This window comes from Mesoplodon densirostris, chromosome 1 (assembly GCF_025265405.1).
Source record: "Mesoplodon densirostris isolate mMesDen1 chromosome 1, mMesDen1 primary haplotype, whole genome shotgun sequence".
NCBI classification, from domain to species: domain Eukaryota; kingdom Metazoa; phylum Chordata; class Mammalia; order Artiodactyla; family Ziphiidae; genus Mesoplodon; species Mesoplodon densirostris.
The window spans coordinates 122731885-122751431 of NC_082661.1; the positions used below are offsets into that span (position 1 = coordinate 122731885).

General features: G+C 35.2%; 1 protein-coding gene across 8 annotated transcripts in view; it reads right to left on the reverse strand.

Annotated features, from left to right (window-relative positions):
• RTKN2 (rhotekin 2) overlaps positions 1-19547 on the reverse strand; it is an 89234-nt gene that overhangs the window by 65845 nt on the left and 3842 nt on the right. For 6 of the 8 annotated variants that reach the window (XR_009533410.1, XM_060108844.1, XM_060108866.1 and 3 more), the window contains exons 2-3: positions 15970-16166; positions 2732-2790 (exon numbers count right to left, since the gene is read on the reverse strand). Coding sequence is in view for 5 of the 8 variants with exons in the window: in XM_060108844.1 (XP_059964827.1) it covers positions 2732-2790; positions 15970-16166 (256 nt within the window). In the remaining 3 variants the exon portion in view is untranslated. Of the gene's footprint in view, positions 1-2731; positions 2791-3171; positions 3204-15969; positions 16167-19547 lie in introns of those variants that run through there. The other 2 variants (XM_060108851.1, XM_060108845.1) reach the window with 2 other exon arrangements.

The following is a 19547-nucleotide window of genomic DNA, read 5'->3' on the forward strand; positions in this document are numbered from 1 at the left end:
TTTTATAATTATGACTTGGCTGATGTCCTGTCAAAGGGCCTGCTTCTTGCTTGACCAGAATTGCTGACTCACTGCATTTCACAACTGTTCTTTTTCACAGCTATTCTTTTTCTAGTAGGGTGGTATTAACTATTTACACTATCTTGGAAGGAACATGGACCCTTACTTCCTTTGCTGTACAACCATGGCCTATTGGTCAGTCTTGCCTTTTCCCATGCCTAGCTATGTCAAATCCTCAAGAGGAGAAGGTGGACATTTCTTATCTATTTCCCAGGTGGTCATGTACTGTTCAGATGGCAAAAGATGTGTAACTCATTAGCTACATTTTAAAATTCAGCCTCAAAGAGTAGAAATTCCTTCCAGCTTCTTGCAAATGGTTGACTCAGTTTTAATTTACAGTACTCTTACCTTTGTCTTTTTTTTAATGTCTTAATTGACACTTTAATGGTAAAGTGAAAGAGCCATAATAGGATAGCTAACTTGATGCTATTAGGTCCTAGAAGTCTATCGTTTTCAAAAGTGAAAACCGAGGTACTTTGTGAACTGATTTGGCTTTAGTCATCAAATTAGTAGTTAGTGAATAGGCTGAGACAATTACCATATGCAATTATTTGGTGTTGAGCAGAAACAATCGGGATAAACCTCAATTATTCTTTTTACTTTTATAAAGATCTGGCCAGTGAGTGGTGAAGCTAGAAATAGAAATCCCAGGTATCTCCTGGAAATCAATGTAATCTCAGAAACATTATGAAACTTTGTTGCAAATATTCATTTTGATCAAAACAAAAGTCACATTTTCATTCCCATGTCAAAAGAAAATGGATTTATAAAGGTGAATCAGTTTTTAATGTGCTTTGTTTTTATCTTTCACAAATATACAGACAAGATATAACTAAGTCTAAGCAAAGATGTAAAGAAATTACATATGTATCCCATTTTCTGAGACTTTTGGCTCCGTAATTTAATTTAAAAGTATCTTTTAAGAAGAAGAAACACATGCAGAAATAAGTTTAATTTCTATAGTCGAGTATTCATGGTCAAGAAAAGTTTTTTCCTCTACTTTAAATGCTTTTATTTAAACACTCTTCTAAATGGAGAGTTAATGCTAATTTCATGATTGCTGCAGTCAAACTATTATGAAATGACAGTAGAGGCTAACTTTATCATGGCATTCAGTCTTCAACAGCAATTTAACACATCTCATTTGTGTACTGAGTGGCACTACATCAGAAGCAAGGAATGGAGGATTATGTTTAAGTATTTTTAGAAAACCCCCTTTAAAGATCTATAATATTTTGTTTTTTCATGTTAAAATGTATGGAACATAGTGAACAACTAATATGTAAAAGTGCTATGTTTGGCATCAAAAGGATAAATAAGATATAAAACATGTTTTATTCCATTCATAACTGGAAAGATGAAAACATAAATATAAATAACTATAAAACAATCAATGGATTTTTATATATAGCTCAGTTATTTATCTGAAGAATTTTTGCTGAGGGTAAGTCCTCTGATTTAGGACAATTATGTCATACATAAAATTCAGGTATATCCTTCCTGTAGGAGAATTTTTAACATGAAGACATTTTTAAAAACAGTTCCTTGGGAAAAAAACAAACAAACAAACAAACAGTTCCTCGGGTAAGAGGGCCTGAAATACAGCAGCAGGCTCCCTGGAGCTAAGAGAACAAGGCTTTTAGCCAATGAAACAAACTAGTTATTACTTAAGGACCGCTGGAGGTCTGTAGTTTCCAATACGTACCAAATGAGATAATATTTATAAAAGGTACATTATCTAACTAGCATACACATGAGTCAGACATGTATTTATTCACTTCAATCTGTGGCATCTCCAAGCCATTGTCTTTAGCTTCCTTAACACTTTGGAGAAACTGAGACAACACAGCATAAGTGCCATCTAGTGGTAAAGTGTCTCCTAACTGCATTAAGAATTAGAGAAGGGAAAAACATTGCTAGCAGGGAACAGGGAAGGCTTTATTGATGAGCAAATAGATCCTGAAGATAATATAGTTATTTCATGAGCTAACTGGGTATTAGGAACATGGGGTGTGTTGACAGAACAGGGAGAGAAATGTCTGGCTAAAGCAGACAGCTTATGTATAGGAGTAGTGGAAGATATGACTAGAAAAATATTTGGGTCAGAATAGAAAACTCTAGGGGGAAGTCTAGTCTCTATCCTATGGGCAATGGAGTGTAGTCATCCTTCCAATCAATATTCACTGAGTAATAACTACGTACAAGCACTGTGTTAGCTCCTGGGCATACAGTGATGAACAAAGCAAACAGGGTCCCAACCCTTATGGAAATTCTGGAGTAGACAAACGTTAAACACAGTATTGAAACTTCTGAGCAAAAAAGGAATGGGTAGTCAAAAGACTTGAGTTTGCAGCCCAGCTCAACCAAAGTCTTTTAACCTCTGAGTCTATAGAAAAAGGGAACTACCCTACCTATTACACAGTGTAGCAGTGAGGAGAAAACTTCATAATATATGTAATATACATGAAACAGTTTTCTCAAATTATAAAATTCTACACAAATGTAGAGCATAATGATGAAAACAGTGTTTTAGAACAAATATTCTGATAGAGGTATGCAAAATAAAATGAAAAAAGAAAATGGACATAGGGAATTAAAAAGCCCCACTAACTCTAGGAAGTTACTTTATAGAATTTATTCAGCAATAGAAAAATGAACCATTACAGCCTACCTGATATGGCGATCTTTCCCTTACATGCTGTTCGTGCTTTACTTTCAAAATTCACATCACTGTCAAAAGAAAAAAAACCCTAATGAAAAAAAAGATCTTTTCTAATAAGCAATTGTTTTAACGAACTTTCACAAATGCCTGAATATTAAAAATAAACACATCCTTGAATAATAATGACTTCCAGTTAACATAAATTATTTGACTCAAACTTTATGATGTTTAGTCAACAGTTAGCTGGCTTTAAAAGAAATATATAGAGTCATTATCTTTGATTTTTTCATACAAGCTTTACATTCCCTGATGATTATATAATGGCTTACTCTACAATGAAAGGCTTTTGTGACCCCTTACATTTAAAAACAAGATGTGCAATATTTGTATAAGTCCTAGGAAGTATAATACCTTGTGTCACCATTTCATAAATTATATTTCTAGCTTACCAGATTACAGTTGCCTGAAAAAGTTAATGAACTTCCCAACCATGAACATGCTGCCCAAGAGTATCTTATCCTTATAAAATCTAACAAATATTTTAAAAATTACTCTCTGCTACATATTCATGTGCGGTAATATCATATTTCATTTCCTTGAAGTTTTAAAAAGCTAAGCATACACTGAAACAATAAATGAACTAAGTTGGCAAAGGAAGGGCGTAGCCCTCTAGAGAGAATAAGATGTGGAGAGGAAAACATTATCATGACAATAGAAAAGGTCTCAAAGGAAATTCTTGGGATATAAGACACTTCCAGTTCTGACTGTAGACTATACTATTATCATAAAAAATTTTTTCAGGGACTTCCCTGGTGCTGCAGTGGTTAACACTCCATGCTCCCAATGCAGGGGGCCTGGGTTCGACCCCTGATATGGGAACTGGATCCCACGTGCATGCCACAACTAAGAGTTTGCATGCCACAACTAAGGAGGCCACGTACCACAACTAAGAAGCTGGCGAGCCGCAACTAAGGAGCCCATGAGCTGCAACTAAGGAGCCCACGAGCTGCAACTAAGACCCAACACAACCAAATAAATAAATAAATACTTAAATATTAAAAAAAATTTTTTTCAAAATAGTTATCTTCTATTAGACCAAATCAATCCCATCTCTGAATAGTTATCCAATATCCTATTTCCTAATAACCTGCATTTAGAGATTAACATTCCATTTCTAGAGCAATGTATCCAGGAGTATTCTTCTTTGCACTCTTTTTTGGCCTCTATTTAATTTGGTTAGTCAATTAACTGCCAGTTAATTTAACTAGGTACTTCAAATAAGTGGTAAGATAGAAACTTTTCATTTGAATACTGTTTTAATTCTAAAAGGGCTTTTGGAGAAAGATTGGGTGGGAGTTTGAAGTGTATCTAAGTTTCAGGAGAGTATGACACACCTTAACACATTTCAGTAGGCTTGTTAAAAAGATTGCATATATATTCATTATCATGCATCCAAATTTGAAAACAAAATACATCATCCCATCTTTTTTTACTCTCTTAGTGGATTAAGCACATAAGTATTACAGGTGAAATATATTCTAAAGGAGCAAAAAGAATTTACTGATGTATTGAAGTCAATAAGCTTATATGGGACATTTATACGGCATTTACAGAATCAAGCACTAGGTGTAACTAAAGTAATGTAGTAGACTTAAAGCCATAAATTTTCAGGATCCTATCTAATTACCTTATGGTCACACTGGTATTTAAGTTAAAATAGGAAATTCACTCAGTGAAAAATAAAAGTACTCATTATTTCAAAATAATGTTTTGTTGAATCATAAATTTTAAAAAGAGTCAAGTTCAGTATTTTATACTAAAGTTCAGTTTGTCACGTTGGAAAATTTTAGCTGGCTTATTAGTTCATCAGAGTGAAAAATTCAATTGAATAGTCTACTATGTTGTGGTGAAAATAATATACTGAAAGGCCCACTAGAAACCAAACACAAATCTCAATTTCCTCAAATTGGTACAAGAAATACAATATAAATACAGTTGGTTGGCATTTGTAATACTTCTAAAAACACGTTCTATATGAGCAATGCATAATATAAATTCTTAAAATATTTATTTCAGTGAAAAAATACAAGGAAGCTCTAATACAGTGAGTAACTTGAGTATTATGGAATAGGTCATAAATTATGTTAAAATTGAAACCCATTAGGCATTATTAAATTGGATTAAACTTGAGGCTTTGGCAGACAAGTGAAATTCTAAAAAACTAAAATCACCAAAAGCAAACTTGCTGAATATTTACCAAAAAAAATTTTCCCCTCCAAACTATTCAACCACCTGGCAGAGTACAGCTTTCTTCCCTATAAGTATAAAATTACTTGCATAGGCATTTTCAGGACCTGTCAACAAACTTATTATATACAAATATTATCAAATTATAATATAAATCCAATTAACCACATAATCTTACAGAATGATTCTGTCTTTAAAAAATCCAGACTCATGTTTCAGAAGCTTGAATTATTTTCAATTCAAATAACTCCTCAACTGCTATTTAGGGTGCTAAAATGTGATGTTTTTCTAATTAATCTAAATTGACAATAAATTGTTAAACATTATCTGTTTAATAATGTGTTACTGTAGCTAATAGTTTGCTACAGTTAAATCAATAGTTGTTTTAAAATCTGCAATGTTAATGTCAGTTCTAAATGCTACAGTTAGAGAGCCAGTCTGAGGAAAAAGCAAATAACCACAAAATCATTCAAACAAAAGCACAGCTAAATAACAGTGTACCTTATTCTTTTTTTTTTTTTGTACCTTATTCTTATGAACCCAGTTTAGAGCATTATTTTGGTAAGACTTGTAATTTAAAAGATAGAGATAAAAATATATAAGACAAACTTTTAACTTTGTTTTATTAACTTATATTTCTGCCTGTAGGTAAATAAAATGACCAACAGAGGGTGCCAATCAGCCACTTTGTTGCTCAAAAATCTGTATTAAAATTGGCCAAGTATATACAGATTATTCTATTTTATATTGTTCCATATGGTAATTTAAAATAGCATTTCTTTTCCAGAATTAACAAGATACAATGAGAAATAACACAATGATGAAAGTATTTTATATTATCTTAACAAAGCATTTAGAAGAATTCTAAATACTATTCTATTATTTGAAAGCAGGTTATAAAATTCTTCACCTCTTGTGCAAATAAGTGAAAACTAAAACACACAGAAATGCTTAATGTGGACTTTTTTTTTTTTTTTTTTTTTTTTTTGCGGTATGCGGGCCTCTCACTGTTGTGGCCTCCCCCGTTGCGGAGCACAGGCTCCAGACACGCAGGCTCAGCAGCCATGGCTCACAGGCCTAGCTGCTCCGCGGCATGTGGGATTTTCCCAGACTGGGGCACGAACCCGCGTCCCCTGCATCGGCAGGCGGACTCTCAACCACTGCGCCACCAGGGAAGCCCTAATGTAGACTTTTAAACCATCCTAAAACTATGTGGTATAAAATTAATACCTTCATAACTGTGTTAAGCTGGGAAGATGAGTTTTCTACTTCAAACCTTGAGACAACAACCTCTTTTCAACAGACACCAAACAATATAAAGTTTAAAGAAATAAAATCAATAATGTCTTAACTATACCATGTTTTATTGTAGAAATACCAGGAGTACATAATTTTCACTGGCAATCTACATTTTTATTTTTGTTTATGTTATAGTATATAAGCAATTAAACTAGGCAATTGGAGTATGAGAAACTAGTTTTTGTGGCGTTATTAAAATCAGAATTATGTTGAATGATACCTAAAATTAGGTACTATAAACGTCTTTGACTAGTATTATTTTCACAAAGCCAAATACAGTTTTAAGAAGTTAAGGCAAGAGACAGACTAGTGGGTTGGGGCAGAGGAGAATATTATTGCTAAAATGTAAGCTCTGCAAGAATAGGGATTTTTTGGTCTATTCTGTTCACTGCTCAATCACCAGTGCCTGGTATACAGCTCAGTACATTCTAAGGCACTCAGTAAAGACTTAGTGAATACTAAATGAAGTAAAATAGGATAGGGTCTTTTTGGTGGAGCAAGCAGTAGATTTAGACTAAAGTCTTAGGTGTGACTCTTATCCATCAATAACTAGTTAACGAGTTGCTGTTAACCTCTTAGCCTCAGCAACCTCATCTGTAAAACGTGAGAAGTATCTACTTACCTCACAGCTACTGAATGAAATAATATTTTTAATGTATTCTGCATCATTCCTAGAAATGCTACACAAATACTAGGATTACTCTGTGAGTGTTTGTATTTTTGGCTTCAGTATTAACTTGGAGCTTATGTGGAAGAGGCACTAAATCATTTGTTAAAGTGATCAGAGTATGACTTTCCAGTTTGTGTAAAATAATGGTAGCCGCCTAAACTGGAATCTCTTCAGGAAATCCTACAAAAGGTTTCATGTCAACAAGGAAAGCAAAAACAAAGAAACAAACAAACAAAAAAAAACAAGGAAAGCAAAATCATCTACAGCCCACACCGACAGCATAACTAGAAAAGAGACTATCACAAACTTCAATTTACATGTAAGGGAGGAAATTGACAACTGAAAACATCAAAACCAGTTCCTGGAGGCCTTACCCAAGTAAAGAGTCTGGTATTGCAAAACGCAAATAAGATCAACGTATGATCTCCTCTAGAAGATCATAAGAAAAGAGAATGGATATAAAACCAGTGCTACCACAGCACTGGTAGGGGCTCCAAAATAATTCTGGTTCAGAAGTTGTTAGTCTTGTGGAGAAGACAGACATGCAATAGGGGAGGTATCCTTTCAAGGCTTGGCCATGAAAAAAAAAAGGGAGGAGGAGGAAAAGGGGAGAGGGATGGGGAGGGGTAGGAGGAAGAGGAGAAGAAGGAGAAAGCAGCTGAAGTTAAAAACCCTAAGAAACAAAACAGTATCAAAGTATCAGAAAACCAACCAACCAACATCCCAAAAGGAACCATTTATTAAAGAAACTACTTTTCATAGTTCCAATAATAGAAAACACTCTTGAACTAAGAAACCAAGTAAGCCTTTTTACCCAACCCCCTCCCCACCACCATCACTTGGCCCAGGAAAATGCTACATCCTACATATTTCATTTTGTTTCATTAGGAACAAAAAAAAAAAAGGATCCAAACACCCATAGAAAGCTATTATAAAGTGAAAGTAGAATCAGAATGCTTCACCTGATAAAAATACCCCACCAAAAACTTTCCAGGGCTTCTCTGGTGGCACAGTGGTTGAGAGTCCGCCTGCCGATGCAGGGGATGCGGGTTCGTGCCCCGGTCTGGGAGGATCCCACATGCCACGGAGCGGCTGGGCCTGTGAGCCATGGCCGATGAGCCTGCGCGTCCAGGGCCTGTGCTCCACAGTGGGAGAGGCCGCATCGGTGAGAGGCCCGCGTATCGCAAAAAAAAAAAAAAAAAAAACTTTCCAAAAAATATAGAATAGGTAACACGATACTCTAAAATAAATTAAGTGTAGCTAAGTAACCTATTGTAAATATGAGAGAAACCATGAATCTGAAATCTAACACCTCACATTAGTAAAGGATAAACAGCAGGTAAATAATGCAAAAAGAAGAAAAAAAATAAGAGAACAAGGAAAGAAGCTGAAAAAAATAAAATCATCTCTAAAATGAAGAGTAAATACAAGGTGCCCAAGGACAAAAATATAAAACTGAAAGTACACTAAGGGACACAGTGGATGAGAACCAAAAGAACCAAAAGAACCAAAATAAAATAAAGAGTTTTAAAACATCAAAGAAAAAGTGAAAGACATAGAAGACAGGCAAAGAAGATCCAACTTGTGTGCAACTGGAGTCCTCAAATAAGAAAAATAAAATAATGAGATAGGACAGAATTAATGTTTTCTGAAGGCTTTAACTCCAGGAAAACCTGAAAATAAAAGAACTGAATCTACATATTTAAAAGGTACTAAATGAGCTAAAATGCTCAGCCGTAGTCACATTCCAGTAAAATTACCAGCCTTTAAGATAAACAAAACATCTTTCAGCTTCCAGATAAAAAAACCAAGTCATTTACAGGGAAAAAAATCAGTCCACAAAGGAAAAAACAATTAGACATTAGATTTGTTGATAACACGACAACAATGGAGCAAGGTATTCAAGAAGCTCAAGGAAAGAAAGTGTTGGCCAAGGATTCTGTATCCAGCCAAGCTGCACTTTAGGTACCAACACTAAAGAAAAGCACTTTAAACATGCAAGAATGTGAAGAAAACTGCACTCAGGTTGTGGAATCTACTAGCTCATGAGTTTCCTCTAAACAAGAGATAATTTTGGAAAGTACAACAAAAGGACAGGTAGTGAACATTATATATATTTAATTGCAGATCAAAGACTAAAACAAAGGTGAAGTTACAAGCACAAGATTAGTATGTAAACACTATCCACCTACCAAAGGAGAAATACAACCCTAAAAAAAAAAAAGAAAGGTAGAGAAGGAAGAAATGGGAAAATAGAATAAGTTCATTGATTTCTACACAGAAAATAGTAAGTGGAAACAAAATGATATCATTTAAAGCAGAAAAACAAAATAGGAGAAGCCTAAGAAAAAAAGAACTAAGGTCATTATAAAGTTATCAGTATACAGTTTTTAAATATAAAGTTCTAGTAACTTCTATGACAAATAACACTCTTCTTAAATTAAATAAAGAAAACAGACTGGGCTTCCCTGGTGGCGCAGTGGTTAAGAATCCATCTGCCGATGCAGGGGACACAGGTTCGAGCCCTGGTCCGGGAAGATCCCACATGCTACAGTGCAACTAAGCCCGTGAGCCACAACTACTGAGCCTGCGTGCCACAACTACTGAAGCCCACGTGCCTGCAGCCTGTGCTCCACAACGAGAGAAGCCACCGCAATGAGAAGCCTGTGCACCACAATGAAGAATAGCCCCTGCTCGCCGCAACTAGAGAAAGCCCACGTGCAGCAACAAAGACCGAACGCAGCCAAAAGTAAATAAATATATTAAAAATAAAATGAAATAAAGTCACTTGAGAAACAGTCCATGCAAGAAGAACACCCTAACCCTCCTTTGCTCCCCTGAAAGCAGGAAACAAAGCTCCCATGGGAAGATATCCTCCCTATGCTGGAGGATGGAGGGCATCTTTATTACCAGAGATACAGAGTTTGGGGCAGAGGAAGCTGTATAAACAAACTTCATTACTTCTTCATTAATTTGCTACTCCAAGCCCAAACCCTTTTGTTTTGTCAAATCTTCACAAATAACTTACTCTTTGTCTAAAAAGGTGTATAAACAACATGCTTTGGTCACCTCTTGAGTCTTATACCTATGGGACCACCATATGTACGAAATTAAATTTGTTTTTCTCCTATTCATCTGTCTTGTATCTATTTAATTATTAGACCAGTCAAAAGAACCAAAAGGGGTAGAGCAGAAATTCTTCCCTCCCCTAAATAGACAAATATACAGTGCAGAATATTTTTAAAGGATATTTTTTAACGTCTAGACTCTTCAAAGCATCAATGGCAAGGAGTTTTTAGAAAAAGGTAAAATGATTAAAGAAACTAAAGAAACATAACCAAATGAATCTTAACTGAATTCTGGTTTTGGAAAAGCAACTATAAAGAATTTTCTTTTGACAACTAGGTAAAATTGAATGTGGACTGAATATTAGTGGATTATTATGCAATTACTGTCAATATTTTATATATGATAACCATATTTTGGTTATGTAAGAGAATGTTCTTGTTTTTAGAAGATATATGCTGAACTACTGAGATATACATGCCATGTTGTCTGTAACTTATTTTCAAATGGTTCAACACAGAAAAAGAAAAATGTGTATGTGTGTACATGCATGCATGCATATGTGAGCATGTGTCTGTGTGTATGAGTACCAAGATAGAGAAGGAGAGTGGATGAACATATATGGCAAACTATTAACTGGCCCTTCCAGGTGGAGAATATACATGATGTCTATACTATTCTTAAACTTTTTACATATGAAATTTCATAATAAAAAGTTGGTTTTAAAAAAGTGAACGAAGTAGAAAATAGTAAATGATAATCTGGAACATGTCAAGCACAGAGGCCAACAAAAACAGGAAGAACCTAAGAACATGGAAAAAAGTAACAAGAAGAAAAATGAGTAACTGCCATATAATTAACTGTTATTAAATTATAAGTCCTATTTGCTCATCATACACATGGAAGGGAGGATGAGGCAAAAAGTTATGAAGCACAAATTAAATTATTCTTAAAAAGTTATACAGCACTGTTAGGTGTTCTGGGGATACAAAGAAGAAAGAGAAAAGAATCAACATTAGTTGAGTTGCCTCCAAGCTCCAGGCACTAAATCCTCAAAAATGACCCTATGAAATGAGTGGTGATATCATCTCTATTTCTTCATCTAATAAGTAATAACCAACACTGTCCCTGCCCCTAAAAGTTTATAATTTAATTGATAATACATATTCATAAATGGAATATAGAATATTAGAATATAGTATACTACAGTGAGATATTCATGGTTCAGATGCCACCAGAACTAAAAGGAGGCAAATAATCATTTTTTGAGTCCTTACTATGAGCATAAAGGAAGAAATGATCTTTTTCTGAATACAATTTCAAAGGAAACTTTGATGATGCAAGTAGTGTATTGCAGAACAAAAGAGGTCTTATGAAATAGGGCACTTCAGTATAAGCAAAAGCACTGGAGACAGAAAAATTCAAGAACTGTATTGGGGATACAGATCAAGCATTTGGCTGAAATAAATCTGTAAAGTAGAAAGTTAAGAACTAATTTGTAAACTACTATGAAAGTAGTTTGAGATCATACCACGAAGATCCTGGAATGCGATGCCTACCTAAGGAATTTTAGTAAACAGAAACCATTAGCTGTGTTTTAAGAAGTGGACCAATATAAGCAAGTCTTTTAAGTAGGTATATATGGCTATAACATGCAGGGAAAAGGTAGGGAGATAGTCTCGTTTACCCGTTAAAAGACTAGCATATTGACAGACAGCGTAACCAAGCAATCCTACCCTTTGAACTAATAAGGCAGTCAGCTGTCCGTGCTCCACTCCGTACCCTCACTAGCTACTGTCTACTCAACCTAGAAAACTTTCCATATTCCACTTTTTTTTTGAGTCACCCTGACTCTATTATGAATTTTACACAAACCTGGGTATCTTTCGCATATTTAGATGTAAAAAATAGTATACCAGAAGGTGTTTCATAATTATGAATTTTACACAACTCTATTATGAATTTTACACAAACCTGGGTATCTTTCGCATATTTAGATGTAAAAAATAGATAGTATACCAGAAGGTGTTTCATAATTACATACATTTAAGGAGAACAAAGCTTCTGTTACATTATTAGAACATTATGGTAATGGAACATTTAACTAATTACCAATATTCTCAGATAGGTGGTTAAAAAAAGAATAAATGATATGACTATATCACTGATTTCTCAAGTGGGGTTCCTCAACTAAACCAGAGAATGACTATTTTCTCAATTCTCCCAAGAATGGTACCAAACTAGCACTATTCTAAACACACGGAAGTTAAGTCATTGTATACAATGCATGTCTTGGGGCATTAGGGCTTAACTCTTTCCTGGAACCCCAGTTTAAACAGGCTGTAAAATGAAGTAAGACTATTTGCTTACTTTAATAAACTCATAATAAATTGAGAAATAAGTGAAACTGTTTGCAGAATGGTTGTTACTGTATCAAGAGGACCTTGAGTAAACATCTATTTAAAAAACCCAAAACTCATGCACTAGTTTTTATCTCATTTATCTCATCAAAAGTTACTTATTTGATCACTTCTCTATCTGCCTGTTCTTAAATATTTTCCCTAAAAATTTATTATTTCAATTATTTTGTCTCACCATCCTTTTCAATACTCTACTGCCAGATAACCTTCCTAAACACCCATTTTATCATGCCTCTTTCTTACTGAAAATAAAATGGTAAAAGATAAACAATGAAATAAATGTAAAGTCCTATAACAACTTAACAGGGCAGCTTGGGGTAGTACAAAATACATGGGCTTCTTTGGGGAGGGTTAAGCGAGGCTCAGGCTTTTAAGTCATTTGGGTTCACATCCTAGCCACAGAGTCACTGTGTGCCCTCTGAAACAGTTATCTAATATTTTCTAAGTTCCTGTTCCCAAATCTTTAATAAAGAGGTTTATGCCTCTCTCAGTTTGTGATGTGGTATTTGTGAAACCCTAGCACAGTATCTGGCACCTGGAAAGGCTGTCAGTTAATACCAGTTAACCTGATGTCATTGTAAACTTTCTTGAATTTTGCTACCCACTTCCTTTTCAACTTTGGCTTGATCTTCAGTCTCAACCAAACACATCTCTTCAATGTTCTTGAATTCATGCTCATTTTTCACCCTAAGCTTTTATTTTGCTATTTTTCTTACTTTTAATCTGCTTTCTTTCTACTCAACAAACCAAACTCTACCCATCCTTTATGATCTGGAAGATTCAGACCCAATTCTTCCATTAGACCTTCCTCAATTCTACCATTTCATACTGATTTGATTTTTCTTTGAAAGAGTCTAGATGTATTGTCTGTATTAATTTTTTTTACATTTTATCATAAAATTTTAGAGAAGGTAGACTAGTGGTAGGCAGTAGACTCGTTAAAATGTTATTTTAATTCTGGTAGCAAAGTAAAAATGGAGCACTTTTCTATGTTAAAGACCATCAAAACCAAGCTAAGGAACAGACTACTGAGTCTCTAGACGTAAGGTATTTGACTGCTGAATATACAAATATACTCACATTTCGACAAATTCTGTTCTTTGAATTTGGATACAATAGCACAATAATAAATAAGTGTTCTACAAGTAGTAGATATTCAATAAATATTGGATTGACTAATCAAATGGCATAATTTACATAACTTTCTTCAAGGAACTAAAAAAACTATCATGGGATTCTCTTTTATCTTTAGATCATTTTTATGTAGTAAGAAGGAAAGTACTATCATTTCCAGTTACGTTTGATCAGTAACCTCAGGTTATATCTGCACATAACAAAATGAAGTTGTAAACAAAATAATTCATATAGAATATTCAGATTTTTTAAAGAAACAATTCAATAATTAATGGAGGCAATGAGTGATGAACAAATATAAATGTTCAAATACAAAACAAATATAGCATCAAAGCTATTTTCATCTATCAAAGATAATCAGTAAAGAAACTGAAAATTGTACACATCTTCAGTTGAGAGTCCCAGATAATTTTTCTTATCTTTGTTATATAAATCCAACAGGAATTAAGCTTATTTAACATTTTTCCAAATCAGCAACTTCAGGAAAGTTGTTAAAGAAAATGGCCCATTCACAATTCATTATAAATACTTAAAGAACATGAATATGAAGGGTAGACATGATTCCCAGAGGAACATTCCATATAACTGTGAGAAATGATGTGATATTGAGTGTTTAGTCCCACACTGTACTTAAACCAGTGCTTCTCAAATTCTTCCACTTAAACAGTCCCACCCCTTGACAAAATATTGTTATAAAGGCTGGGGAGAAGGAACATGTATCCCGATGAGTAGCATAATCCAAAACCATGCCACAATTCTAAATTTCTCATGCTTTATCTTAAAAATTCATGCTATAAAAAGATATGCCATATTTATTCTTTGGCTTTGCATATCTTGTGATACAAAATCATCTACTCTAAGTAATATATTTGACACAGTTGGTGGAGCACTGACTTAATCCAGTGTATGTATATCTGAAAAATATTTTCCTGGATTATGATACTGGAATAATTTCATTTTATAATGCCAGGGATAAATAATAGTGAAAATTGTTTGACATACGTTGAGTACTAATTACATAAAAGGTATTATTAGGTTTTTAATATATATCATCTTAATTTTCAAAATGTAAAAATTATTATGTTAACTGTAATGAAGGAAATAAGGCACAAAGAGATTAAATAGCTATCCCAAGGGAATAAAGCTAATAAATATTAGCCACTTCGTACATAAGTGTTTGTTATACGATTTCATCAATATTCTATTTTTACAAAACTCTCTTTCTCTGACCTGTGTTTTTATCTTACTTTTCAAGAATTTCATGGAGGTGTACTATGAACAGCCCAATCAATGGCCACTAATGTCTAAAAAGAAACTTTTAATTAGTGTTACAGCTTTAAGACTGATCAACAATGGTTAATGTGAAACCATTTATATTAAAAAGGAAACCAATATCTAGCCACTAAATTGAGTCAATCTTAAGGTCCAAATAAGACTTAGCATTGTAAATAGGATAGGATGTAAATTTCATACACAAAATCTAGACCTGATCCAAAAAGGCAGCACGTAGTGACAGAGAGAACAAGGACCAGAAGTTACTTAGCAAATGGTAAGTAACCTCTCATTAGCTTCTGTCACTAGTTAGAACACTCACTAGTGTTCTAGCATCACTAGTGTCACTCAAGTGTCCTCGAGTAAGTCACTTGCCTCTCTGGAACTTACACTCAACATATGAAAGGAATGTGTTAGCAGATTTTTAAGTTCCCTTCCATTCATATCTTTAATTCTATTCATAGCTTTAATCCCATTCATAGCTTTAATTCCATTTATATCTTTAATTTTGCTGCCCACTCATTTCAATTTCTAAGTTTCCATTACTCTCAGCTAGTACCTTTTTATCAGTTTATTTTTAAGCAATTAGTTTTTTTTTAAATTTACATTTCTATACACTCAGATATCAGTCTTGGTCCTTCTTCTTAAAATATTTCCTCACTCCTTGCTTCTTAACCACTTCATTTTACAATCTGGAAGTACTGAACACAACAAAACTGGCCAGTAAAAACTGCTGCCTTAATAGTAAGTTTACTCTGAGCCCTACTGTCAAAATGTTTATGATATCAGAGGCTACTTCAGTGTATTTTTTAAAAGCTTTGGTGATTTGACATTTCAGGTTAAATTATATGGTTTTTTTTTTTTTTTTTTTTTTTTTTTTTGCGATACGCGGGCCTCTCACTGTTGTGGCCTCTCCCGTTGCGGAGCACAGGCTCCGGACGCGCAGGCTCAGCGGCCATGGCTCACGGGTCCAGCCACTCCGCGGCATGTGGGGATCTTCCCAGACCGGGGCACGAACCCGTGTCCCCTGCATCGGCAGGCGGACTCTCAACCACTGTGCCACCAGGGAAGCCCTATATGGTGTTTTTAATGCAAATATTTAAGTACATTAAAAGCCATAGGTAAGCAATGTCACTAACCATCTTCCAATTTGATTTGCAATCTGCTCTTCTAATTTCTGCAGCTCCAATGTGTAAGCCATTATTCGAGCATTGCACACCATGAGATTCTTAACTGCATGCAAAATCTGGTCTTTCTGAGTGCTCAGAGAAAGGAGTTTCCATACCCCTTCTCGTATTCGAACTTCTAAATCTATTTTTCCTTGAATGCTGCAGTCCTTTAAAAAAAAAAGAGAGAGAAAAAGCATTTTTAAAAGGTAGCAAAACCCAAAATTATAATATTTCTTTTTACCCCTAATAGATGGAAAATGTACTATCTAGTATTATAATTTTATAATATATTGGGAAAGTAACAAAGTTTTAATGTATGATAGTATAAAATCTTTTAAAGGCTCTGTGCAAAATCTTAATTTCTTGCTTTATTAGGAAGTCTTTACAATCTACTGGATTAACAGAACAGAAACAAAGGTGAGAAATAATACATATTCTTACTGTAACTGTACAAGGTTGAATAGTGTCCCCCACATATTCCTGTCCTCCCAGAACCTTAGAATGTAACCTTATTTGGACATAGTTTTGCAGATGTAATTAGTTAAGATGAGGTCATACTGGATTAGTGTGGGCCCTAAATCCAATGACTGTTGGCCTCATAGGAAAGCCAAGTGAAGACAGAGAGGGACACACAGAGAACTCCATGTGAAGATGGAGGCAGAGACTGGAGTAATGAGTCTACAAGCCACGGAACACCAAGTATTGCTAGCAACCACCAGAAGCTGGAAAAGGCAAGGACAGATTCTTCTCTAGTCCCTTCAGCAGGAACATGGCCCTGCGGGTACCCTGATTTCAGACTTCTGGACTCCAAAACTCTGAGAGAACAAATTTCTGTTGTTTTAAGCCACTCCGTTTTGGTAATTTGTTATGGCAGCCTCAGGGAACTAATACAAGAATATAATAACCAATGTGAACAATACAGCACGTGCATGTATTATGCAAGTTGCACTGTGAGATGGCAAGATGTAACTGATGACACTAAATTAACCAAGGAAAAACTTTCTAAAAGAACAGATGCTGGGGGCTTCCCTGTGGCTCAGTGGTTGAGAATCTGCCTGCCAATGCAGGGGACATGGGTTCAAGCCCTGGTCTGGGAAGATCCCACATGCCGCGGAGCAACTAGGCCCGTGAGCCACAACTACTGAGGCTGCGCGTCTGGAGCTTGTGCTCCAAACAAGAGAGGCCAGGACAGTGAGAGGCCCACGCACCGCAATGAAGAGTGGCCCCCACTCGCCGCAACTAGAGAAACCCCACACACAGAAATGAAGACCCAACACAGCCAAAAATAAATAAATAAACAAACAAATAAATAAAAGAACAGATGTTGAATAAAGGAACTAAGGTTTAACAGCAGAGAGGTAACAGGCTATTTGTTAGGGTAAGCAATGTAAATAAAATCTCAGAAGCAAGAGAGTGAAAGAACTATGCTAAAAAATGTCAGAAGCTTTAGCTACCTGGAACAGAGATTTAGAACACAGTTTTGGATATATTTATTTTAGTTTTAAGAGTCATCATGAAACTACTAAATCATTTTAGTTCTGAAAGTCTTTCATTCTGTACAATGATCTTAAAATGGCCTGGCTCTATAAACAAGATTCATATGTAACATCAAAATTCTATAAACTGATATGTACTGCTCTGATTTAAATTCAGTGACTTTTTAAAAATTATAAATCACTAGATACTCTTTAATATACTACAAACATGTAATAATGCTTCAGTATGTCTATTTCTAAAAATGAAGAGATCATCCTAGCTTCTGCAGTTAAAAAAAAAATGAATGCTATAGTTTACCTTTTAACTGGAATAAAATTTATATTAAAAATCTGAATGAATCTAATAACAAAATTTCCAGATATTGAAAGAACAATCTTTTCAAAAAGAAAAGCTAAAAGAGCAATAGTCTATGACTACCCACAAAGAAAAACTGCAGATGATTTAACTTGGTTATCCAAATCAATCAAATGTACTATTCACATGCAGAAAACAGATCTGTTTAATTACCTTCTGTAATTACATCATGTAATCGCCACATAAAAACCTTCTTTTGTAGTATAACTCAAAACTGATGTACTATATAAATGTAGTCATTTGCTGCTTTTCCTTCTTTACACATGACTGAATTTCAACAACTCCATCTCATCTTTTTATGACTTGTCAGTCCCAAAGTAAATTCTTCTTTAATGTAATTAGTAATCAATTATAAGAAATATCTATGTGACCCATATGTCTATAGAAATAAACTCTGGCAGGCGGGTTAGTATTGGAGAGTCTACTTAGGGAGAAACTTGAAAGTGGGATGAATAACTTTACCCCACAACTCAAATATAAACGAATACCATCTGGTGCCATTAAATTCAAGTTTGCTTTTTAAATACTACAGTCAGGCAGACAGTTGAAGGACTAGCACAGTCCTTCTTTTTTTTTTTTTTTTTTTTTTTTTATTTTATTTTTTTTCTTTTTGCGGTATGCGGGCCTCTCACTGTTGTGGCCTCTCCCGTTGCGGAGCACAGGCTCCGGATGCGCAGGCCCAGCGGCCATGGCTCACGGGCCCAGCCGCTCCGCGGCATATGGGATCCTCCCAGACCGGGGCACGAACCCGTGTCCCCTGCATCGGCAGGCGGACTCTTAACCACTGCGCCACCAGGGAGGCCCCACAGTCCTTCTTAAAGCTGGCTGCACATTAGAATCACCTCAGGCAGAGAGGAAGGGCCTTACAAAAGTACCTAAGCTTATGACCTACCCCAAAACAATTAGGATCTCTGGAGGTGGAACCTGCTCTTTTTTTTAAAGTTCCTCTGGTGATTCAGTGCACAGCCACCGCAGAGGACCAGGGCTGCACTACTTGAAATTCCCCAGCCATCTGGAAAGTTGCAACAACCTTTAGAAACCAGTAGGTGGCCAGAGACAACATTAAGGAATCAGTTTGGACTTCTAAGGTTTCCATCTGGTAAATGAAGATTGTCTTTCTTCATCACTTATTGATAAAGACTTCATAAAAGTAGAGAGGCATGGGATATAGTGGAGAAAGGAAATGTAAAGTCAGGGTTTAAAAAAAATTACAGTATTTTTAAGATTAAATATTCAGTAAGGAAATGAGATATAGCTAGCAGATATTATATTAGAATTCTGTCCTTTAGAGCAGGGGGCAGCAAACTATAGCCTGGCCAGTACCTGTTTTTGTAAATAAAGTTGTACTGGAGCACAGTCACACCCATTTGTGTTGTCTATGGCTACTTTCAAGCTACAAAGGCAGAGCTGAATAATTTCAAAAGAGACTGTGTGGCCCATAAAGCTGCAAATATTTACTATTTGTCCTTTTACAGAAGTGGTTTGCTGATCCCTAACCCAGCCAAATGAACATACTTAGCAAACTATGACCTTACCTCCCCTGCTCTACAGTGAGTGGAGGTGGATCTGGGAGGGCTGACAGAAGAGGGATAAATTAAGTGTATGCATTTTTTTATTGGAGTATAGTTGATTTAAAATGTTGTGCTAGTTTCTTTTTTTTAACACATTCAGGGTGAAAAAAAGGACCATTGTATTAG